This window comes from Rhineura floridana, chromosome 6 (genome assembly GCF_030035675.1).
Source record: "Rhineura floridana isolate rRhiFlo1 chromosome 6, rRhiFlo1.hap2, whole genome shotgun sequence".
NCBI lineage: Eukaryota > Metazoa > Chordata > Lepidosauria > Squamata > Rhineuridae > Rhineura > Rhineura floridana.
The window spans coordinates 53684374-53711097 of record NC_084485.1 but is presented as its reverse complement, the minus strand read 5'-3'; the positions used below and the strand labels follow the sequence as shown (position 1 = coordinate 53711097).

The 26724-nt window shown below is 40.6% G+C and overlaps 1 protein-coding gene across 4 annotated transcripts in view; it reads right to left on the bottom strand.

Annotated features, from left to right (window-relative positions):
* Positions 1-947: 947 nt before the first annotated feature.
* The window catches only part of NGF (nerve growth factor), a 101935-nt gene continuing 76158 nt past the window's right edge, over positions 948-26724 (bottom strand). For 3 of the 4 annotated variants that reach the window (XM_061631895.1, XM_061631897.1, XM_061631898.1), the window contains one exon: positions 948-1823. In XM_061631895.1, the coding sequence (XP_061487879.1) occupies positions 1080-1823 (744 nt within the window). In that variant the 3' untranslated portion in view covers positions 948-1079. Of the gene's footprint in view, positions 1824-18649; positions 18711-26724 lie in introns of those variants that run through there. The other variant, XM_061631896.1, reaches the window with a different exon arrangement.

The window sequence follows — 26724 nt, the reverse complement described above, 5'->3', positions numbered from 1 at the left end:
CCAGTGAAGTTGTTTTATTTATTTATTTATTAACATTTCTGTCCCATTTTTTATCACAAAAATGATCTCAGGGCAGGTCATAACATACATGTTAGCTATACCACTTGGGAATAGGTTCAATGGGCATGAGAGTTAACCTGCACAGGCCTGTGGTGTAAGACAGCAATTCTATGTACACTTATTTGGGAGCAAATCTAATTGAAATCAATAAGACCTACTTTGGAGTAAAAATGGGTCCAGGCTGCATGTTCCATTGAAGGCAACAAACTAATCATAGCTCATTTGTTATATTAGCTTAAATGGGACTTTGTTAGAACTGAATTTAGCTGGATCGTTTTAATTTTAGATTCAGCTGACCCCAAAAAATAATGTAGAAAGGGCTGATGCTTTTATTACACATTGCAAACTAGATCATTTCTCTTACTACAAAGTATCTGCCCAAATGTTTCCTTTAAAAGGGTTTTCAAGGTAGTACAATTAGAGATAGGGAAAACTAATTAAACAAGCTTTGTAAGAAGTTAGCTACAAATCTATTAGAATGTATAAATAGGAAGACCACCACAGAATGGCTTAAGATGTGGTATTATGTATCTACTGATACACGGTCTGAATGAATATAAACATTAAAATATGGCTTTAATTCTGGCCTTGGTGAAGATCTGAAGGTTTCTGAACCAGGGATATGTGGAATTCTTCTAATGGACCAATATGGCAACTTCTGCTTTTGTTCAGGACCATAGAATGTTGCATATAAAAATGTTTGATGGAAAATCCTGATGTGGAGGGCAAAACGATCAAGTATTTCATTTTCAAAATCTTGGTACAACAATCATATTAATATTTCCAAGGAATGTTGTGGCTAACAAAATTGTGGAAAGCAACTTTCCTCCATTTTAATGGAGAGAGATGCCATTAAAGTACACAACACATAGGCAGTTTCCAAAAGAGTTTAATAAATAATGAGGATTCATTTCTTTACTGTATAAACTATAAATATACCATAGAGTCCTCATAACTTAAAATAATTTACAGGCTGAGGTAGGGGGCTGGGAGGTGGTGGGCACAGGGATTGGTCTATCTCAGAGGTTCTCTGTTTTCCTACTGATTACGCATACGCAGGCTGTGTCAATCCGGATGAAGCGCCAGGCTGCCTGTTTGCCTTCCATTGTCAGTGCCTTGACAAAGGTGTGTGTAGTGGTGCAGTAGGAATTCCAATGCCTGGCATCAATGCCTCTGCATCCACTGGACACTGGCTTAGGGTCTCTGCACTTGGTCTCAAAAAAGTACTGCTTGTAAGCATTGTTGTTAAAGTTTACATCCACCATCACAGTCACTTCTTTGCCTTTAATGTCTGTCGCTGTGGTTTTGTTGGCAACCCACACACTAACACTGTCACACACAGAGTACTCTCCTCGGTTGTGCACCGGGTGAGTTGCACGCTTAGCTCGGATATTCCTATTGAGAGAGTCTGTGCTGTCTAGGAACTCCACACTCTGCTCATCCCTTGACAAAGGTGGAGGCTGAGTGCTGAACAAAACCCGAGGTGACTGGAACCTCCTTTTCTGAAAAAGCTTTGGATCCACTATGATGTTTGCAGCTTGCCCGGATACTTTGTCCTCTACCTTCCCAGTAACAGGCTGGCTGTGGTCTCTGTGCTGAGATGTTTTCATAACGCGGTGTGTTTTAGTCCGGCTGCTTTCAGAAATGTCAGATGTTGCAGGAGACGCCAGTGGTGCATTATCTTCAATTTTTGGTGCTGCCCATATGCCGATCAGAAATGCTATAATCAGAGTGTAGCACAGCATGGACATTACGCTATGCACCTAGGAGAGAACAGACCAGGAACATTACTGTGAGCAGAAAGGTGTCATACAAACAGGGTCCATTCCAGGTCTAGTTGACAGATATGTGCTGATACAGCATTCCCAGTGAAAGTGTACTGTTAAGGTAGTTCATGTTCTTCATGAGACCCTTGCATGTGGATACCAGATGTGGCTATCCTCCCCACCCCTTTCAAAAAGACTCATTCACATAGCAGTAAAGTGGGAATACTAGGGAAAATATTATTTATTTATTATTTTATTTATATCCTACTCTTCCTCCCAGCAGGAGCCCAGGGGGGCACATGAGAGAGAATCTTCAGAAGGTCTATTGGGAAATACCCAAGAACGCCCTGCACTCAGCCCAGGAAAAATAGCTGGATTATTGTTAATTCCTGCGGTGTTTGTTGTTATTAGATGATGACTTATAGAGCAATTGTTTGGGGTTTTAATGTGGAGTGCAGATCCTGGCAAGACTTTCCATTGGTCACATTGGAACCTCTGTAACAAGAGCCTCTTGAAAAAAGAAAAAAAAGTCACATGAATTATTTATTTCTTCTAAATTGGAATGAGACACAAAATTAACAAATATAGCTAAAGTGCATTAGAAAAACCAGCATTGGTATATCTCCAAACAAGATACTAGACAAAGTACTTGGATGGATAGGGGGAACATAATCGTCTTCTAAAAACCATCTCTAAGTAATGAGTAAGAAACATAAAAACTGCTATACTGAAATAAAAACCATTATACAAGCCCTGACCTGTCCTGGCCATTAACCCATGTACAACTGTCAGTTTCCACAGTAGTGAAGCATTAATATAATATACAATCCAACCCACAATTAAGATGGCTTAAGGGCACTGATTTCAGGGTGCTTAAGTACATGTAACTCTGTGCTGGATTGGGCACAAGTATAAACGGAGTAAATGCTGTCAGTACTGATATCCCCTTCTTCTCTGTGTCTTGTTTTGCCTGAACACACTGAGTGGGTAAAAGACTTGAGCAGCTCTCATAAGGAAATGGTTCAGACTCTCATACTAGGTGGTTGTTTCACTATATGTTCTGAAACCCTCGTAGGCAAAGGTCACTCATTAGAGAGGCATCTTTGACACACCTCCAGTCCTTCTTATGCCCATTCGGTGTTGTCATGGGCCACTAATGGAAGAACCGCTAATTCACGTCAAACTCAAAGTCCTCTGGTCTTCCAGAGTTCTATGGAGAACTCTCACCCCCAGTCTGACACTGGGGACATGCAGGGTTTTTTTAATGGTACAAACTATCACTCGGAGTTTCTGAAAGTATCTGCTGCAATGAGAAGAAAGAAACATGGCAGCCTATTACTCTTCATCATACCAATCTCACCATAGAAGCTGAAGAGGTAGAGAGGCAGATCTTGTTACTGAAGGAGTTAACAGCAGTCCCAAATCCAGTTATGTTTAGGCCCACAGTGAAACAATGTGTTCTGTTGGAGCAAGTGGCATTTGCTGTTTGTTTGTGTAAGGGCAAAAGTAGCACATCAGCCATATACTGCAGGAATCTGCAAGCCTCCTTTCTCTAACAATTAAAATAAAAGTCAGATGTCTTAGGACAGCTCAAATGAGTTTTCCAGTGTCAATACAGATGCTGATGAAAAAAGGTTTGCACAACAAAATCCAGATAGAATTTACACACACCCAGTAGCAGCCTCTATTTTTGGTGTTTACATGTAATCCTATGGTTTATAACTCCCCTCTGAGTAGGAAAAAAGAGGTTAGGGATGGCAATAAAATGTTTAGGGTTGAGCAAGGTGTAATGTGCTGCTTTGAACTGAACTGAATTCAACAAAGGATTTACCTTCCTTCGAGTCTGTTTACTGCATAGTTAAATAGTATAGGGTCTTTGCTTCCAGACCAGCCTTCTAACATTACAAAAAACCAATTTGGATCTTCTTGTTGATTATTAGATCGGCAGGCGAAAGACCAGCATGCAAAAGATGAAGAATTAGAAAGCAAAGGCACAAGTCAGGTACTATGATTTGGACATGCAGATCCAAGCAGGCCACATTCTCTGCAATATCTGCAATTAGCATGCTTTAGTATAGAGACCAGATCACAGGTATTTTATATTCTTCCATTCACAGACCCTATAACTTCTTAGTAAGGAACTTTATATTCACAGAGCTTAGTGTGCACAGATATATATGTTCAGGCAGGCATACTTTGCAAGCATATCTCCTTGTAAGCCTTATCAAGGAGGATTTTCACAATAGTTTCAACAGAAAAACATCAGTGCTATATTAATAGGGAGACAATATAGTCTGAGAGATGGTAATGCCAACTGGATCAATCTCCATTGTAGTAATTAGCAAATTGTTTCTGTATATATTGCAGTGTAACCATGGCTGTCCCAAGACATTTTGTTGTCTGAAGCAGAAGAACAAGTTTCTCTCCACCCATTCCTGGGAAACCCCTGGTCCCGTTCCAGAATCAAAGGTGCTTTTGCACAACCAGAATCCTTTCCTTTGCACCCCTCTCTCCCTCCCCGTTACCACTTTTCTATGGAAAAAATAGCTTAAATACCTTAGTCTTTAAAAGGCGTTTAAAAAGGGTAATTAGCTTGGAATCAGTGAATTCATGTACAGTATACTTCCTTTTCTAAAACTGAAGGGCATATACATCAATTCACTGAGCCAGACGAGTTATCTCTTTTGGTACCCTTTCAATTATTTTGCAATTGATTGAATGATTAAAAGTAATGTAATGACTTTAATGGCTAGCTGTTGATTTGAACCTAGGTCTCCACAGTCTAAGTTCAACCACTACACTTCACTACACACTCTTTTTTGTGTCGGATTACCAAGGGAGGAGGGTGCTAAGACTCAGAGAAGAAGTAGCTACTGCATTCATGGAGTGAGAACTGTCACATGGTGAGGATGGGCAGGCAAGCAGCTGGAGTGCAGGGGGAGCAAGCAGCGGGGCACTGCCATTGCATGCTTTGGCTGAAACTCCCTGGCTTCCCTTTCCAGGTGATGTTGAATGACAGCCGAGGATGGGAACAGCCGAGGCATTAGCAGCGTGGAATGGTCAATAGTGGATTTTAAATGATACAACTGGGCAGGCAGATGGCTAGAGCACTGGACACTGAGCAAGCGGAGGTGAACGCTGTTGCTTCCTCCACCATGAAGAGCATTCTCCAACCATGTTCATCCTTGGGAAGCAAGCCTGGGTCCATACTCCTGGTTTATCTCTCCAGTCAGGACTTGAATGGTGGTGGGGTGGGCAGTAGGTCCATCTTGATGGTGGTAGCAGAATGCTTTCAGTGGGGGAAGCAATTAAACTCTAAAATGTATGCATCCTAAGCAGAAACCTAGCCTGGGCCACTGTCCACTATCTTGTCTATGTATGGGACCCAGGAAAAGAGACAGATTATATATGTGGCCATTTAAAACTTGGTATACAGCAGCTGCTTCCTGGCTGGCTTCCCTGCCTAGTATGCAGAAGCCAACAAATTTTGGTTGGCCTTAGCAGCCAAATTTTTGTTGTTGTTGTCAGGACCTCTCTCCCTAAAAAAGCAGGGTCTTGACTCAGACCTCATGTGGTGACAGAGCCCTGAGTTCAGGGAAAATCCTGTCCCTCTCTCCAGCTCTAAGCTTGGAGATAGGGAGGGGGGTTCTGCCCAATGTAAAAAGGAAGCCCACCCCCTTTAACTCAGAGCTGGCTCTGTGCTTGCTGCGCAGCTGGGCACTCAGAGACACCCATGGACCACCAGGTGCAGAGACATGTATCTAAGGTTTAGGAAATGGGAGGTGGAAGATTATTATCAAATGTTCTTGTACCGACCAAGCACAGTCAAAACAAATTCCAGACTTTGACCAAACTTTGGGGACAGAAACTGTGCCTCTCCTCTGCAGCCCAGTACTTTTTAAAAGGAATTTTCACTAGTGGGGAATGAAGTCAGAAGGCACTTTTAACCATGCAGAAGCCACTTTTAAGCTTTCATGAAAATACAAATTACATAAGAAAGCAATATTATTGACAAATTTGGTACTTACATTTAACAATAATTTTCTCCATTCAGCTCTCACACCAGTAGCAATTAGAACAGATCTATTCTCTGATGATTTTTTTGTTTTATTTATATTCTAGCTGCTGTTTACAAGCCACATGCACACACTTTTCTCATTCTTAAACAGCTTCAAGTAATTTCATTACTGTTCCCCACCCACCCAAAAGTAAATCTCTCACCAAAGCGTATGCTTTGAGAATAACCAATTGCCTTTTAATTGGCAGGACCGGCGCCAGGTGTGACTGGACTCTTGGGTGCTAGCCTGTCCTGAGCCCATGGCACTGCACAACCCAACACCACCTTTCAATACAGGCAGCATGGGACTAATAATAACCCCTTAAGAACACCCCCACCACTATTTTGGGTGATGGCAGGAATGCGCACACAGCATGCACACCATGAACTTACAGGAGAGGGAGGTGGAGGAGGCGGAGTTATTGAAGCCTGCGCTGCCTATATCAGATGTGTGTGTGTGCCTAGGAGCTCCTGCTCCACAATCTGCAGCAGTGTTGGGTTGCAGGACCTGCTGCTGCCACAGATCGCGGAACGGTAGCACTATCCTCCCACCCTAAGGGGGCCCTCTGGGTTGTAGGGGCCCTTGGCCAGAGCCTAACCTGGCCGCCTGCTGGTGCCAGGCCTCTTCATTGGTTGCCTCTTTTGCATGGTCAGTTTTTGCTCTATCTTTCATCTCATGCTGTGATTGTAATGCTTGTTGGAGAGGAGTGGTTTGTCCTAAATCTTTATCAGGTATTCTCTCTTTTATCTCTTTCATCATCATCATCATCATAGAATAGTAGAGTTGGAAGGTGCCTATAAGGCCATCAAGTCCAACCCTCTGCTAAATGCAGGAATCCAACTTAAAGCATACCCGACCGGTGGCTTTCTAGCTGCTTGTTGAATGCCTCCAGTGTTGGAGAGCCCACCACCTCCCTAAGTAATTGGTTCTATTATCATACTGCTCTAACAGCTAGGACTTTTTCCTGATATCCAGCTGAAATCTGGCTTCCTATAACTAGAGCCTGTTATTCTGCGTCCTGCACTCTAGGATGATGATCAAGAAGAGATGATGATGATGAATTGGTGAATTGCTTTCCACATGTAAGTCTAAAGGCGATTTACAGACATATCCTTAAAAAGAGCTACAATATTTTTTAAAAACAGTACAAAACAACCAAGTATAGATTTAAAAACAACACAGAATGAACATCTAGGCAAATAACTTTGCAACTAGCTGGTAAAGCTTATCAAAACAAAAATGTCTTTCATTGTTTCCATAAAGTACACATAGAGTACTAATTCCAAATTCATTCCTAATTCCAAATTAATTTGTCTCAGTGATGGTAGCAACATTAGCAGCTGAAGAGTGCTTGGCAAAAAGACATGTCAATTTAATACAGTAGGGCCCCGCTTCCCGGCGCTTCGCTTCCCAGCGTTCCGCTAATGCGGCGGCTTTCATTCCCCGTTTTAAAGCCGCTTTTGTGGCATTTTTACGCAACGCACCCCATTATACTCAATGGGGTTCCGCTTTACGGCGATTTCTGCTTTATGGCGGGGGTCTGGAACGGAACCTGCCGTATAAGCGGGGACCGCCTGTACATTTTTCAGCAGACTGTTTTATTTCTGTATGCTTCTTTTTGCATTTCTTTTAGCATTTGCCATCATGGAACCACCTCACCCAAGTCTCTTAGGCTGCTTGACTACTGACTTAATCTCACGACTCAGGGTGTTTCCAGGAGACTGTTGGTATTTTGGGATGGAATTCAATCACACACAAATTCAGGTTGTAAATTACAGCTGATTTGGATGTCTTGCACAACAAATCTGCTCCCCCCAAATATTGGACTGTTTGCAATAACGAAAGTGACGAGAAAATGCACTAGAATGTGTAGGATAACACTTACTTGAAGCAATGTCATCTAACCTGTTTGCAAACAAATCAGGAGGAATGCTCAATAACCAGACCATCTGGAAGTGACCTCAGACTCAAACCTAGGCCATTCTTACATACAAGAAGAGTGCCTAGAGGTGCTTCCTTGCACTCCAATTTGCTCTTGCATGTCAATAACACCTCCATGTTGGCATTTAGGTGTCTGTTTTTTAAAGTGGGGCAAGAACAGTATGAAGTAGGTCAGGGAGTTACATCTGTACTGGACTACTACTTAATCTGCAAACTAGGAAAAAAGGAGGCTTGCAAAGGATTCAAGGAATGCATGCAGTATAAGAGAATCTCTGAAGTAGATCCAAGCAAGCTAGCTCTCTCCTTCTCTTCCCCTTGACCTCCATTTAGCAAAGTAGGGTTAGATTCTCCCCTGCCCTCACCATCCTCTCTAGTGCCAGGAACAATACATAAGCCTGGGTATATTGTCCACATTATTTTCTGTCCATTTTGTATTGTCAGTTTTCATCACATTTAACATTCAAGTTTCTATTTATTTCAATGAATATTCACAACTCCATTATTTCCAATGAGGTTCAAATAGGTCCCATTGTTTTCAATGGGCATTTTTGTAATTTATTTTAGGATATCACCTGGCTCTGTGGTACTATGAACAATACATTTTGGAAGGGACAGTGTGAAAAAAGACACATGGGAGGGGCAGCTTGAGCTTACTGAAAAGAGACACAGGATGGGTCAAGATGGGCAGAGAAGCAAAGGGACCCAGGTTCTCATATTGAAGAAAGGAGTGGAGTGAATGGAACAGAGCACTTTACTGATGGGGAAGTCTGAGGTGTGGTGGGGAACTTCCCCACTACTTTATATGTTTAAAAATGCCAGAGTCTGTGAGTTCAAATCCCCACTTGTGTCTCCTGGGTGTCAAGGGCCAGCTAAAGATCACCCCCACAGTGAGTGGCTCAGGGGTTACGTGCCCTGCCACCTGTGTAGCCGTGGGCAAGCTGCATAGTCCCAAGGAGCCCAGTTGCCCCCCAACTGGCAGTTGCGGACAAGGAAGGGGCTGGCTTGTGCAGCTGTGGCAAGCTGAGCAGGTCCTAGCCCTCTGGGGAGGACTAGCCTCAGAGGGAGGCAATGGGAAACCCCCTCTGAATACCGCTTACCATGAAAACCCTATTCATAGGGTAGCCATAAGTTGGGATTGACTTGAAGGCAGTCCATTTCCATTTTCCCACAATCTGCCACCTAAGTAGCCTGCATCAATCTGTTTCATAGTAGGGTTGGCTCCAAGTATGATATGCAGAATAAGAAGCAGCAGTGATTCATTGTAGTGTAAAAAAAGGCAATTAATAACAAACACATCACCCACAAGGTTTATGGATTCTGTGGAGCCAACTACACGACAAGTAATACTTGAAGCAAGTTACTAAAGGTACATGTTAATAGTCACCTGCTTAGCTCTTCCTATTGAAAGCAACCAACAGTTACATTGTCAAATCTTACTTCTCTGTGTGATGAACTAAGCACACAGTAAGAAAAAATAGGTACTGAACCAAAAGAGACTAATGAAGAAATTAAGATAGGAATAAGCCATGTCCTTTGGTCTGTATGTCTCAGCTTTCTTTTGTATCCATGAAAAGCCCATGACATCCTAGGTTGAGCTTTCCTGTAAGTCCAGGAAGGCTGCCTATCATGTGCCTGACAAATATATATATTTGTAAAAGGATTTACCTTAAAAGCAAAACTGCAGAGTTCACTGATCTCAGGTGATCAGTAGCCTCCTCAGCAGAAGTGGGTCATTCAGAGGTACAGAGTCACTATGGCAGCTTTCCAGCAGATGGCTCACTGTTGCTTACCAGGAGGGAGAGGGGTGAGACAGCGGGGCGGTTGGAGTAGTGTGAATGCACCTGCGGAGTCAACCTGATGCTCTTGCACCATGCTGACCTTCCTACTGAGCTAGTGTAACCGATCTGTACCACCTAGCGAGCTGTTTCTGCTCTCCAGCTATAATTTTTCAATAAAGCCCAGGGGAAGAAGTCATGGGTAACTTCTCCAATGGGGCTTTTTCAGATCAGATCAGGAATAGCAGAACTGCAGAGCACTGGAGAAATGTTTAATAGGAAGAAAAGCACACACCATCCATGGCTACCTTGCAATTAAAAAGTAGGCTCAGTCCTGTCCTCACTGAAAGTGCCATGTGAATGAGACAGAAAAACAGAGTCTCTTTCCCAAGCAAAGAAAACTTTTTGGAGAAAGTAGAGGATAGGTTTCGACACAGTACTAACCTGTACATTCTTATGCACTACTATGTTCTCCCTCCTCCTTCCTTGGGAAACTAAGCTTAAGAGTATGTAGGAAGTCACTTATATTTGGGTGTTAACCAGAAAGTTGCTCCACCAGCAAGATCTTTACTGCAACCAGATAGCATACTGTACCTTATCTTAGTTCTATATCAGTTAAAGCTGTCTTCACAGCAAGCAGAGACTAAAATGTCTTATGCTTCATGCTCATGGAGAAGTAGTATCTATTTGAACAATAATTCTAGAAATAAACAAAATTAAGCAACCTTTCCCACTTTTTAAAAGGCAGCGCAGGGACATAGCTTGTGTGGTGTCTCTAAACTAAGCTCCTATGTAACCAACAAGTCTATTCATTTTTCTGAAATTACAGAAAAAGCTGGTATGAAATATCCTGTCTTACACAAAGCATAAAAAACACACCAATAATCAAACTGATCCTTTGAGCTACCTTAAACAACTGATTGCAAACACACTGATGTGTTGAAGTAACCAGTTCTTCAGTATCATTATGTATTTACTCAGACTTATGACACCATCATTGATACAGTTCCAGAGGAGGTGTCCAGAGTACCATCTGGTCCATTTTTGTGGGGTTGGTTTTGGTTGTTGAAGTCCAAGATATGGAAAAGGTGCTTGAAGAAGTTCACCTAACCACCTGTATTCTTAACCCTTGCCCATCTTGGCTTCTTGCATCAAGCTACAGGAGATTGATTGGGTGAGCCCAGGTGGTTATAAATGTCTCACAGACACACAGACACACACACACACACACACACACAGAGAGAGAAAGAGAGAGAGAGAGAGAGTATGTGTGTGTGTGTGTGTGTGTCATAGCTACCTGGAAAGAGATGGCTGTAAGACTGCTCAACAAATCCTTGAAGAACCCAGAAGATTGTAAGAACTATTACTCAATTACAGATATCCTCTGTATGACCAAGGTGCTCAAAAGGGTGGTGGCAGCCCAACTCTGCAATCATCCATGATCTGGTGAACTCCAGGTTAGACCACTGTAATGCATTATGGGTGGAGCAGAATTCAGCTGCTAGAATTCTGGTTGGGTTACTTAGAGGGATCGATGTTACATCAGTTTGGAAGAAACTATATTGGCTCCCTATTTGCTAACAAGCCAAATTCAACTTACTAGTTGTTTTACTTCAAGTCCTAAATATCCTTTTCTGATGGGACTTTGGGGTGCGAAGTGGAAGTGGAAGTGATTACCAGAACCTCTTCCAGTCCACATCAATTGTGGTGCAATGCATGACAGATCAAGACCCGGGGCAGCTCCCAGTGGGTCCTGCTGCCTGAGGTATGGAACCTCATGACCAGAGTAACCTTAAGGCTTCTAGGGCTTTTTTGAGTAGCTCAATCCCCTTGGGAGAGCTGTAGGCAATTCTTAAGGAGACCACAGAAAACCCTGCAGTTGCATGCTTCTGCAGTGGAGCAGGAGAAGCTACAGGGGACTCATCCTCAGAGTTTGAAGATAATGGAAGAGTCATGTCCTCACTGTAGAGGCAGTCTACAGGAGGGTGCTGGGAGTGCCCTACAAGTAGTGTAACAATGGGACTGTGAAAGGGAAATAGATGACACTAAATGGCTTAGGGCTCAAATATCTGAAGAAGTACTTCCTCCCACATCAATCTGCCCATGCACATTGTTAGAGGAGCCCCTTCTCTGTATTCCAGCTCCAGGAGAAGTGCAATATGTATGCACAAAAGAGAGGGCCTTCTTTGTGATGGCACCCTCAATGCCCTCCTGAGGGAGGCATGCCTGGTGCAGACACTGCATTATTTTTGTTGCCTGCATAAAATGTTTTTATTCACCCACACATTTTAAATTTTAGTATTTCTAATCATTTTAATAGTTGTATTCCTCTCAATTTTATTGTACTGTTCTTTATGTTTTATATTGTATTTGTAGATTTTAAATTTCTATGTATACTACAGTTTACAATTTTTTTAAAATAAAACAAATAATAAATTTATTATATAGTGTGGTCTTGTTCTGGAATTCTAACTTTGTTAATGGGAATTACTTCAGAATAAACACTGGTTGCTATTCCATGGACACATCAAAATTAAGAAGTGTTCTCTTCCCACAAAACACAAAAACTTAATGCCACAGAATGTACAAAACTACATTTTTGTAGGACTATCCTATTAAAATAAAAACATTTTTGCAATAAAGTCCACCACTTTAAGCAACGATAATCACAGAGCTACTATTACGGGTGTATGCCAAAAATAATTCAACAGCATTTCCAAGCATTGCCACCCTAAGAAAACACAGCCTCTATTTCAACTGGCGGCTTGTTTTAACCACAAGAAAAAAGTTCCAATTTCAGCAGTTTTTTTCAGTGTTTTTTTCCTCTATATTTTCTGGATTCACAGTCAAGGCTAAATTCAGTAAATGAAACAGTGTCAAGCAAACGATGCTAAAGACAGCATCTGTCAGTGTTTCCATTGTCTGTCCAAGTCTCAGGGATTAACATCACTCACTGAAAACTTTCTTTGCAAGTTGTCAATCCAGATATAAATTCTTTTCCTGCTATTTTTCCTTGCAATTTTAACTAACTGAAATCCATTTAGTTTAATAGCAAACAGCTACACTCCTCCACCCTCAAAGGCTTGTTCTCTTTGCTCTTGTAGATGATACCACCAGAGGTTACTATAATTCTTATTGAAGATTTACTTAGAGGCATCAGTCATATGCTGTTAACTTCTACAAAGTAATAATAATAAAAGCTGGAATGATAATTCTCTTATATTTATGCCAATAAAAGTAGCTTTGTCTAGTTATCCTCTTACAATTCTCGTTTGCTCCCCCGTTCTGCAAAATTTGTCCCTATATAAGTGGATTGCCATTGCTACATTGATATTCACTGCTGAGATACCCTGAACTTTCCTATAAACGTTGTGTTAATGGACTGTAACACTACTGTAGAAATGTTATTTGTCCTTGCAATGTCTGTTTACACTTCTATAATACACATATTTATTTCTTGCATTTATAGCCCACCTCTCCTCCAAGAAGGTAAAGGTGACGTATATGGTTCTCCCACTCTCCGTTTTATCCTTACAATAGTCCTGTGAGGTAGGTTAGGCTGAGAGGCAGTGACTGGCCCAAGATCACCCAGTAAGCTTCATGGCTGAGTGGGGGTTTGAACTCCTGTCTCCCAGCTCTTAGTCCAACATTCAACTGCTACACCACACTGGCTCTTTATATCCAAGAGCTTCCTATAGATTTGTCAGTCTCTGTTTAGTGGTGCTTTGGGGTTGTAATTTCAACAGTAACCCCTTCCTCTTTTAAAAAGTTGTTCACATTGCTAGGCATCCAATCTATATTCCCTTCCTTCTTTATGGCTTTCAGAATCCCAGTGTTGATTTTTGATAATTTATTCCATAAAATGTAGATATATATTAAAGGAAATGAGACAGTAACTTCTGCAGAGTGGGGCCTGCTCTGTGTGGCTATACTACATGAATCAAGGATAATCCAGAGCTTGGAAGATTACTTTAAAAAAGTAATAAATTACAGTTACAATTACATGGCCCCAAAAAGCAGTAATTACTGTTACAATTGCAATTGCTCTGAAAGTAACTGATTACTTTACTTTTACTCAAAAGTAATCACTACAATTACATTTTAGTTACTTTTTAAAAAAATTGCCTACAAGGTGCTGGCTTTGGCTGCTGCACATATAAGTAGCCTAAAATAACATTAAAATAAGAATACACACATAGAGGGTAGTAGAATAAAAAAAAATATCTGTAAGATTAACAGAATGGCATAACAGAATCTCACATCCCCCCACCCCACCCCCAGCAATGATTATACTCCAACACACATGTAATTCACTTGAAATCAAATTTTACATTTGAAATGCTGCTTTTACAATACATTTCAGTTATGTCTCAAAAGAACATCATGCTCAAAGAGCACGTCAGACAACAGATTTTTTTTACAGATTATGCTGCCATCAGTACTGAACAGGCGTTCTACAGCGGCGCTTGAAGGCATGCCTGTGTTGTGCTGTAAAAAAACGCAGCACCCCTTTCAACTAAAACACATTTTGATCAATATGGCAATCCCCTATCATCAAAGAAAAATGCAGACTTTAGTACCTGTACTTTACTAGTTGCCTTTGTAATTTTTTTTGTCAACAGTATAGCTTAGAGGTAACTTAATCCTGTACATACTTACCAGGAAGTAAGTCCCATTGAACTCATTGGGTAGACATGTATGCACAAACTGAACTGTCAGAAGCAGAACTTAAGAGACATAACGTAGGTAAACAGAAAATGCACATATCAAAAGTAATCCACCAGCATAAACGTTATCCCTTCTCCTGCAATTAAAAATGTGGTCTTGCCCAGCATATAGTGAAACTATGGAATTTACTACCACAAGAAGCAGTGATGGGCACCAACTTGGATGGCTTTAAAAGAGGATTAGAGAAATTCAGCGGCACCTAGCAATGATGGCTATGTTCTACTTCCACTGTCAGAGACAGTACACTTCTGAATACCAGTTGCTGGAAATGCAAGTGAGGAGAGTGCTGCTCGTGCACTCAGGTCCTGCTTATGGGCTTCCCTTTAGCACATCTCATTGGCCACTGTGAGAACAGGATGCTACGCTACATGGGCCACTGGATGGATCTAGAAGGCTCTTCTTAAGTCCTCCTTTATCCATGTTCTTGCCCACTGGCTCCTTTCTCCCTCCACTCCATTCTTCACCACCACCATCCATTTTTTAAAACAATTGTTTTCTCCACTCCACCCCCACCTCGCTCTCCACCTCCTCCCTCGTCGCCTCCTAAGCACCCATAGAGCACGAGGGAAGAGCGATGCTGCACAGAAGCCCAATTTGAAGCACATGATCCACAAATCAGAGGAGCAGAAGACTTCCCCTGCTCCCCCCCCCAAGTAATGCCCAAAAGTAACTCTGGAAACGTTACAGTTACAGCTCAAAAGTAATGAAGTTACTACTTGTTCTATTACCAGCAAAATGTAATGAAGTTACCCACTCGTTACTCAAAAAAGTAATACATGACAAGTAACTAGTTATTTGTAACTAGTTACTTCCAAGCTCTGGGATAATCAGTAGACAGGGGCAGGCTTTTACCACAGTTGTTCTGAAGTTATGGAACAACCTGCTGAATGAGGTTGAAAATTGTGCTTTTCTGGCAGCTTTTCCAAATGGACAATCTCATCCAGAAGTTGTGTAGCTGCTGAGTGGGTGTTTTGCTTTTGTAGTGCTGCTGCTAGAAAGTGCACTGTTTTAGCGATGTTTATGAACTTGTTATTTTAAATTGCGTTTTATTGTCATTGGTACTGTTTTATGGTTTATTTGCTAGAAGCTGCTTCAAGACCTGAAGAGACAGAATATAAATGTTTATATAAATAGATACATCATATAATGCCAATTGGTTTCTGACTAAATGTCAACAATATGGTTAGCTGTAATAAAGACTAGACTATCAAGGGTATTTTGAAGCTCATATTCAAAGTGGATTCATCTAGTCTTTCATTAACTCAGTAGCAAAGGTCAGGGGGAAGATGAAAACCTGCTATCCTAAATTTCCTTGATACACATATAATTACATTTCAAAAACAAAAAAAGCTCACAATCTTCTAGTGTTTCGTGTTTCTGGTTCCATTTGACCATGACATCATGAACAAAGGACAACTCTCCACCCAGGGAATTAGCTCTGGGGTTAACAAGAGCTCCATAGAACCCATCTGCCTCAAGAGACTTGGTTTATTTGAGTAAGAGAATCCTTGAGATTAAGAGCAGATTTCTTTTTTTCCCACACCTATAGAATGAAGGAAACCAGGCGCTCTCTCCCTCGCCACTAACTCCATGCAATTTAGATATTTAAGACTCAAAGGAACATGAATTCAAACAATTCCCAGCAGAAATAGCAGACTCCCTCCCTCCCTTTCTGTACTGAATTTCTTGTTTCAATTATAACCAATGCCCAGAGCTCAGTCACCCACTTTTGGGAAAGAAAAATCAGTGCAACTTCTTAATGAAGAGTGTTCTAGCACACCCCCCCAACCAGTCACAATATGGAGAATTCAAGTGAAGAAAGAACTCCAATTCAACGTGAAGAGTCTAGCTTTTGACTTTATGTTATTTATGACCTCTGGCTTATCGATATTGCAGTTAATATAATTCAGGTTTCCATCTCTTCCTAAGCATTTATTTCAAGGGATGAAGGAAAAAATTATTCAGTCCATTTATTTTGCAACGAATCAACCCAATTTGCTAGTTCCCCTCTTGCTTGCAAATCAGAACACAACTATCAGTTGGATTACTAATTTCTCTGACTTTTGTGATGCAGTTTCAGTACCAAAAATGCACAAACAAAAACATGTATATTAAGAAAGGAATGTGTACAAAACACATATAATTTAAATGCAATTTAATGCATTCTTTTAAAATATTCATAAAAAACAACAACAGAACAGACCTATGGTTGAACACACTGACATGGAAGAGAAATAGGCTGGTCTATCCATCCCTTCATACTTCTCTCTGTTGATCTCTAATTTTCCAAGCCAAATTTCTCTATTGATGCTGTGGAAAATATATAGTCAAAATGAAAAATTATATATCAAATTATGAGTTCACTGCTATGTAACATTTCCCACTCAGTAAAATGTAACGATACATACAGGGCATATTGTTAATATTTTTATGAAAAATCTAAATGCAATAACTTGTTTTTACATCTCTAATGCTCCTTTTAGATTATGGATAGGAGACTAGATTGAGGCCCCAAATTTATTGAAGTATAGGAGATATAAGGCGAACCAGGAGACCATGTTTTACATGTCCTTTCAAAAGTGCCCTGATTTTCTGTGATACTGGGGGCACTTGAAACAAAAAGAAAATATATGCACAGGGTTAAGTGGAAACACATCCTTAAGGCCTCAACAATTGGATTGATAATCCTTATTTTGCCAAGCTGTGGTCTGGCAATGGAACCACCAAAGTACAGTATTGCAAAACAGAACATTGGGGCTTTCAAATGCAATTAAATATACATTAATACATGCAGCTAAGTGTGGATTCTGACTATTGGAGCTATATTTCCATTGGTAGGATGAGTGCTTGAATTCACATTCCAGTGTGCATTCCGTCATGACTAGCGCTGAATCAGAGATTCAGAATGAGCCATGCAGCTTCTTTTGCATTCTCTGATGTCACCAAATATATAAATTTGACTGGCTACATGATGTCATAATTTTCACTATATGGTTCCTGATGGACTGGAATCATGTACTTGGAGGAGAAAGTACCTTTAAACTTTTCAGTGATGACACCAGAGCCAGGAGCAGGAGAGCAATGGCTGTCAACAGACATGAAAAATCACATGCAAACATTAAGGCAAGGCTTTGGAGAGTGCTTTTGTACTCCTTGCAAATGTTAAAAGAATGAAAATTCAATATCTCTTTGATGGATGGCCTTTCACGTGGAAATATTTTTATCTTTTCTTTTTTTCTGCTTCCAGCTGAAAAATCATAGAGACCTGCATTTAGACTCATACATATGCATTCAAGCTGCTGCACAGTTGGTTTTTTGCAAGGCTGATTATGTGATATAAATGCTGATAAACTGCTAATTCCTGTGCAAACATGAGTACTAAAATGTTCCCATTAATAACCTAATAAAGCCAAAATGTGCTCTAACTATTAACTTGTAAGTCTTACTGTGACTAGCTGGAAAGTATTCACACTATCCACATCTTTATGGGCTGCAATGCTTGGTTTTCTCTTTGAGGCCTTGCTTGTCTCATTCTACAGCTCTGTACAGAAGGTGATTTCATTACTTTGTCATTGGCCATAATATGAAACATGAAAGACCCAGAAACTGTATTAAAACCTGAGTTGTGCAATCAGTAATTAAAGCCATACAGCTGTGTTGTGCGGTTCTCAGTGTGAAATGAAAACTAAGATCTTGAGTTTATATAAGGACACTCCTGAAACCTTCATGTAATTAATGGCAAAGTCCCTAGAATACATAAGCAGCACCAATGGAAATCTGGTACGTTTTAATTGGAAACAAATGGGAAAGAATCTTCCAACAGCATCTGCACCCCCCTTTTTTCCTACATAGTATAGCGTACCAGCAATTCTCTCCTGCTTCTAATTAACAGGGATAGCCACACTTGATACATACCTTTATGACAACCAGTACATTAATAGTTTTCTCTGTTGAAACAGAGCCCTTTTCATCTTTTTTAAAAGCACAGTAATGTGCCATTTCCCCTTCCCATACACACACCATCACCCATGCTGTGTACATTCTTAAGTTGTGCATACGCTGATGAGGTATGAAATGGTGATTGCAGCAGATCACATCTCCAGGAAGACACCTTCAGAGCAGACTCAGGTATCTTAAATTTGGAATACCTTGGCTACTCAACTCTTCGTTTTGGTGTTTGCTTGTCAGGGGTTTCCAGCAAGTGAACCAAAATGCCAGCCATAAATTTGTTTTTGTCTTACCTAACATGGGGTACAGCACATATACAAAGGCATCTACCCCATTCTTCACATTTGGGGAGATTTTACTACAATACCTTTACCTTTTCAATTTCCACAGGCATCTTTGAGACTCACAACTCACATATGAGGTAATACTTTTTCCTGGGAAGAAAGATAAAAAAAAGGATATAGGCTTGCTCAGATCAGACCAATTTTGTTTCTATATCATTGAATACTGAGACTCATTGCCATCACATACATCTGATAATTTGAACAAAATTATTTTGCATATGAATGTTTTTATCTGCACTTATAGGCACTTATAGGTAGATATCATTATGTATATGAATATGATCCTCTTTCTATTCAACTGATTCTTGCTTACTACCCCAGAGGAGTTTGAAATGAATCACTGTGGTCCAAAGAACAAAGCATGTATTGGCTAAGAGCCAGCAAATCCCTGGTTCACGTCTCAATTTTGTCAAGGTATTTCTACCATAGGGTGGACACTGTGTTACAGCCCCAGAACCCACATCTGCAATGTGGGATCAGGGCTTTTTTGTGTGATAGTACTCACTGATACGAAGTATTGGCACCTTTTTCCCCCTGCTCATAGCAGCCACTTTGTGCTGAAACCAATTGCACTTTTATCCAGTGTTGAGTACCAGCACGTAATTTTTTACTAAAAAATCACTGGTGGGAATAATACTGATCTGCATAACAGAGTGATGTAGGAATTCCTAAAAATGTATGTTGATTGCTTTGAAAGTATTTATTCTTCTTCTTCACCACAACCAATAATGGTCACCCTGGTTCTTCAAGCTCTCTTCCCCATGGAAGATACAGGAAATCATCTTTGTGGGTTGCACAGTAGAGCAGGCTAAAGCATACGGAATGTCTGCATTATGAAGATTTGAAGTTTCTCACAATGAGAAGCATCTGACTGTATTATTAGACCTCAAAGCCTAGAGTTTGAATCCTATTTTAGCTCCAGCTTTACTGAAAGACCTTGTGCAAGTCATTCATTCTGGGTATCAGTTTTCCATTTATTAAATTTGAATAATAATGACATTCTTAAAGATGAAGGAGATGCTATATAGTGCTTTGCACAAGAAATTTTAAATATGAAAAACTATTTTTAAAAAGCAAAATAAGCTTTCAGTAACTGAAGGGGCAGCTAGTTGCTTGTCCAAGCTGCTGTTCATTAATTTATTTTCTTTTTCTTTTGAAACTCTCTATGGGTCTGAGTAGGGAGGGAGAAATTTGATTCAGTTCACAATTAAAGCCAAATTTATCAAATATGCACTTTCCAAAACAATATGAGAACTGAAATACAGCTATATGCACTTATCTGAATTTTGCAATACAGTTCTCCAACCAATGTTTACAAAAATGCATATATTCAGGGAAAGTGTACGTAAAAATAAATATATTAGTTGAAATAATACACAAAATGCATTATATTAGGAGATATTGGTTGAAAAAATGAGTGCACTAGTCAAAACTGCATACACAATTAATTTGTTAGGAGAAATTCTGTATGAATGAAGAATTTTCATAAATATTTTCTTTTAAATTGCAAATTACTGCAGAAATGTGGAGAACTAAAAATAAGATTGGGAAAATGAGAAATTGAGAGATCTGAAACTAACAGATCCTTCCATCACTAGGCCTGAGTCATGCTGAATCTTTCATCACAAACTGCACCTTTATAGCCAGGGGTATAGTTGTCTGGAGTCATGGGGGGGTCATAGCCCCCTTACTTTTTTGAAAGCAGGGTCCTAGTCAGGTCCCTATGTATGACCCAATCAGCATGAAAGGGGAGAGTGTTAGCCACTAACAAGAGTCCTTGTCCTTCTGTACTGATTGGAGCCAATCAGAGTGAAAGGAGGTAAACTAGCCACTGAGACGACTCTTCTCAATAGCTAACATGCAGACTCCTCTTTTATTCTGATTGGCTCTTAGAGACATCTGTTATAATGAAGTGTGGGCTCTGAGATGACATGGAGAGCATGTGGAAAAGTGGCTATGGCTGTGAGAGGACATGGCATGACTATCATGAAGGGCCCATGCACTTCTGAATTTGCCACTACACTACTGCTTACAGCCAGTAAGAATGAACTCAGTGGGACTTACTTCACAGCAGATTGCATTGTTAAATGAAAGTAATTTCCATTGAACATAATGGGAGTTACTTCAGGATAAACACATAGGATTCTGCTGTAAAACACATTACCAAGCACATCACTGAAGGATGATGGGATGTATGGCAGGCAACCAGCAAACAAACCAACAAAATGCAAGGAGCGAAATTATATTCTACTGAATTTATTTATTTATTTATTTAAAATATGTGGAGCTTATGAAGTAGTAAGTGTACTTCTCTAGGTGTAAATTATACATATGGTGTTGAGTGTCCCACAATTAATGCTCTCTGCATTAAGTGTTGAGACAATAAACCATGCCAGAGTAAATAACTTTAGAGATTTTATCACCAGACACAATGACATGGAGTTAGATTATAAACAGATTGGAGCCAAAACCATAGTAACAAACCTGAGGACAATTCCTATTTAATAATTAAATATGTATTAAAGCATCGGCTTACAATTCTCTTGCATGGGTGTTCTTGCCAGAAACTCAGGGTTAATAATGTAGTCCTCTCCATTCTTTCATCAAGATGACTACATTATTAACCCTGGGTTTCTGGAAATCAATAAAGGTTTAGCCTAAAGATTTTATACTTGATATGGATCAAGGATGCTGAGAGATACATACCCTACATTTCTCAAAAACTAGTAACTTTCAAGAATAACCGCTTGTATAGTACTGCTAACTGGCATCAATGGTATCTTCTATACAAGTATAATTTTCTTACCAGTGATCTACATTCAAGAGGGACCCACAACATAATTAAACAGTGCATATTTGAAAACAAATATTGTACCAGAACTGCCCCCTAGGGTCAAACTAAACATTATGTTAAATCTGTTAATGAATTTCAAGTGACTATTTAAAAACTATAATAGCAGGTAATTCAGGGGGTGGTGACAAGAATGGGTACTATGGTGGGTGGAGAGGGGGTGTGTCTATCCCTCCCATCCCACCACAAAATACGCTCCCCACCTGCATTGGGAGAAAAACGTTCTCCACCCAATACAAATTGCAGGTTAGAGTGGGAGGTGATGGTGGATTTTCATTGGGACTATGGTGAGAGGGGAGGGTCAGTCTCCCGCTCTCCTCAGTGGCCATTTGATTACCAGACTGCTGGCTGCTATTTTTGTTTTTTATGCAATGCATAGTTCAGTCTTAGGAACACAGAAGAATATTTCCTATCATTTTGGTCCTATCATTTTAAAAAAACAAAACCCTTGTCATATTTGCCTTTAACAGATCCACAGCCATATCATGCATTAAGTGAAAAGCTATGTAATTTTGATTTGATCAATCAAAACAAACATTTAGCTTATCACAAGCATATCCCTCTATTCTTGTATTGATGATTACCTACTTACTTTTTCTGGATTGTAGTTGAGTGTTTGTATCTCTCTAATAATATACAGTAATACATCAGTTAACGAAAAGGGGGGAGCCTGGGGCACACACTCTGCCATGGTCAGAATGTGGCTCCTTGCCTGCTGGATTGCAGCTGCCACAGAGAGCTTTCTCACGCACAGCTGGAATTGCACTCTTTACCAGATGGCATGAAATCTCTGCAGTAAACAAGGTTTTCTGGTGCAACAGAAGTACTGTTTACTGCAGATGCACTGTGTGACCTGGCAAGGATGTGATTCCAGCCACGTGTGCCAGAGTCACCTGCAGTAGTTGCGTGTGCAAGAGCTTTGGATGTTCAGTTCAGTGAGCATTTGAGCAAACCCTGTGCTCTTTGCCTGCTGGACTGAGGCTGCTGCAGGCGGCTCTCAAGCATGCGGCTAGAATCATGCTTCTTTCTGGGTCCCGTGCCCAGCAAGGACTGCGATTCTAGCTGCATGCGTGAGAACCACCTGCAGCCGCCGCAATCCAGCAGGCAAGGAGGATGGATAGATTGCAGCTGCCGAATCATGCTGGTTTTGCAGAATTTCACACCATCATAAACAATCAGGAGTTGTTTACCTAACTCTTTTAAAAGACAAAAACACAAAGTGCATGTAAAATGCATGTTTTTGACTACAACTCATGCATGTTTTGGATAAAATAAAATGAGAAAATGAACTGGGGTATGGCATTTGAGTTGAAAATGATCTACAGGGGGAAAGTATAAAAGCCAATCCCCCCCACTACTCCTCAAAATCATAACCTCCTAAGGCTGTTTTATTGTCATGAAAAGCAGCCTTAAGAGGTTATGATTTTGAGCAGCAGCAGCAGCAGCAGCAGGCGTTGGCTTCTAAACTCCCCCCACCCGCAATTCATTTTCAACTTAAATGCCATGCCCCACTTCAAAATGCATGATGCCACGCAAAGCACCAACCAATGCCTGCCTCCATTTGCTACCCACATAATATACCCTTACCCCCTGAGTTTGAGAGAAATTGGATGATGATGAGAACTGGGCTCAAAGCTTCAGATTGCTACAGTGAGATGCTACATGATAAAAGAAAAAAGGCAAGGCAGGCATCCCTGGATGCATTTTGGAAGAAGTCTTCATGTGGTCTTCAGAAGGTTCAAAATGTCTTTGTTTACTTATGCAAGGCTTACCTGACCTGGTTGTTTCATTTCAGACATGTGTATTATTAGTTTTGAATAAAAAAATTGCTGCCATATGTTGAACTGCTCTTCTTTTTTGTGATGTAGGAACCTATCCCTATTCTTTCCATGCAATTCCACCTCTGGTACCAAAGTTTCTGTTAAAGAAATAATGTCTAATAATGCATCTCCTTCATTAACTGAGGTATTACTGTATCGGATTCAGTCCATTCTTTGAAACCTTCATTTCAACCTTAAGAAGAGTTACAATCTATTAAAAATATGGATGAAAACTCTTCTGTTTCATATTGAAGCAGAGAGTTGTCATTCTCTGTACTTTTCCCAAGATCTACTGCACCTTTCTGGAAGGGATACACCCAGAGTAGGTTACAGAATGTTCAGATTATGAGCATCTATTATTAATTTATTAAAATAATTCTATCTTGCATCTCCTTCAAAGCTTCCTGAGAGGGCTAACAATAGGTTTAAAGAAATACACATTTTAAAATAGGTAATAAACACTAAGGATAAGGCCCACTGAACACAGCACAACTTGCTTCTGAGTAGACATGCATAATATTGCATTGCTAAGCAGTAAGAAATTATAGCCTCAACAGCTGCACAAAAACCAATATAAAGTACTATTAAAAGCCAAAGAAGGTAAAAATCCTTCATCACTAAACACCATTAAAGAGACCAATGTAATGCATGAAAAATTGCACAAAATTGTTTTCCATGCATGGAGTAAACTTTCAGTATACTCTCATGTTTGTAAGTCATGTTTCACATGCAAGACAGAAGAAAAATTGAACCTAACATTGCAGGAATGGGCTTCCTCTTGCACTATGTGACTTTCCCTTTCTCTCCCAACCACAGCCCGTCGCATCTCCCATCAGCTCCAGAGTGTGCAACAGCCCTTCAGAGCAGATTTTGGGGGCATATGGAGGCTGCGGGGGGGGGGAGGACTGGAAAGAGACATCCCATTGAGCAAATGGAATTCCTTTCTGCTAGTGGATGTACACCACTGGATGTCATGTCACCTCCCATTTTTCTTGGGAAAAAAAGAGCAATATGAAATACAAATCTGTTCCTGGACTTCTAAAGACCAGTCAACGTCTTTGAGAACAAATGATTTAACTTGAATTATTTGCTAGTGCTGAACTAAAAGGGGTGGGGAGATAATTTTGAGAAAAGCTTTTTCTGAATTGAAAGCCTGCCCCCCCTTTTATCCTACTGTAAGAATGTTAGAGTGATCACTAATGGGCAAGTCTAGCCTATGTGACCAATACAGGATGCACTGCTGTCACTGTAATGTCCTACATTAACCTTTAGAAATATTAGGATACAACTAAATAGGATTGGCTACATGGTAGTGTGATTTCATCACATCAAGAACATGATATTTAATTGCCCAGGATCACTTGAGAAGGAATTAAATACAAGAAGAAAAAGGCACTTCAAGTAGCAGTACATATGGTAGTGAGAACAGACATAAAAATAAAAGGAGTTTGGGGGTGGATTTCAGACCCCCTGGTAACTTTTCAAGTAAAAATTGAACCTGGAGAATATTTGGCTCAGTACTACTGTGCGAAGCCGTGGTTTGGCTTAGCATGCTGTCCGAATCTGGGCTTGTGGTTTAGCTCTCTTCAGACAAACAAGCTATAAACCAAAGGGCAAAACTTGGTTTCAGGTCATGGTTTGTTTGGAGAGAGTTAAACCATCAGTTTGGACTGGATGACAAAGTAAGCCAGACTATGGCCTAGTTTATCGCAGCACAGCAAAGCAACCAGGAAGGAGCAAAGCAGTTAAAAGTCTCTTCTCTGCAAACCCACACATTTGTTCTAACCCGTTGTTTGCCTTAGTGTTGTGTACAAACCAGAGCTTGGAAAAGTTATTTTTTGGAACTACAACTCCCATCAGCCCAATGCTGTCTGGGGCTGATGATGGGAGTTACAGTTAAAAAAAGTAACTTTTCCAAGCTCTGGTACAAACAGGATCAATATGTTAAAGTTTAAATATAAAATATTTAATTATTGACAGTAACGATTCACAAAGTTGATGATAGTACAAAAGCCTGGACTCTTGTCATTTTTGCTGGCTAAAATGGACTAACAAGGCTACATCTCTGGAAATTATACAGCCATGAGAGTGGCTGTGTACTATAGCCAGCATGGGGTTTTTGCGTTCCGCAATGTTAAATTGAAAATACCCCCCATACCATTCTGATGCTTCCCATAAGCTTACCATCTGGAGACTGTAGCTGTGGGAGGGGAATAGGGTGTCTCCTAGCAACTCTCAGCACTCTTCACAAACCACACTTCCCAGGATTCTTTGGGGAACACCATGACTGTTTAAAGTGGAATAAAGGTATGGTCTGGATGTGGGCAGGGACAGCTTTAGTTTAAATTCGGGTGGGAGACTTTATGTGCCTGCTGTAGAATAAAAAGGTGGGGGAAACCCTGAAAACCAATGATACTATTCATAATGTTTTCCTTTTGGAAAGGAAAGGAGCTTTTCCTCTGCCCAGTGCCCACCCACCCAATCTCCCCCCTTCCCTTCCCCTCCCCTCCCCTCCCCTCCCTCCCTCCTGCTCCCCTTCTCTTCCCCTTCCCCTTCCTCCCCCTCCCCTATATCAGTTTCACCTATCCTAAGCATGACTGTACAGGAGTAAATCCCATTGAACTCAATAAGCATGCAAATGATCAAACCTGCTCTCCCCTCCTCCTCCCTCCTCTCCCCTCCCTCCCCCTTCCTTTACCTCTCCCACCCCACCCTCCCTTTCTCCTTCCCTCTCTTCTCCCCTCCCCCTTCTCCTTCCCCCCATGGCCAGCTTGACCTATGCTAAGCATGAGTAAATCCTGTGAATTCAATAACCATGTAAATGATCAAACCTGCCCTTCCTCCTCCCCTCCCTCCTCCTCCCCTCCCCCATGGTCAGTTTCACCTATCCTAAGCATGAAATCCCACTGAACTCAATAAGCATGCAAATGATCAATCCATTCTCAGCAAACTTGTACAGGATCCCATTTCTTACCTCCTGGATTAAAAAGCAGAGAAATTCACTAATAGGTAAAAACCTTGCAATTTAAAAATGTACCTATAGTCAACAGATATTTCTATCAAACTTTAAAAAGCAGGGAAATTGGTCAGCTATAGTGAATACACCAGGGGAGGAGGAGACCTGACCTCCTCTCTGAGATATTGGACTGCCCTACAAATCTATCAAAATGCAAACACAATTTGGGTTGGGTTTTCACAGTCCAATCCATTTCCTGTGCAACTTGGAATAATTTGGTAACATGTGCCTCTGAGCATATGGTGAGTGGTGGCAACACCTGCAGTCAGCCCACATAACAGAAACAAGACATGTGCTATGCTGATCTTGTTTTAGGAGGGAGAAAGCAACAATATGAAGACAGTTGATATAGTTCAGATAATCACTTGAAATATGTTTGATTTACTTTGCAATTTTAGTGACGTTTCCTATAGTAAA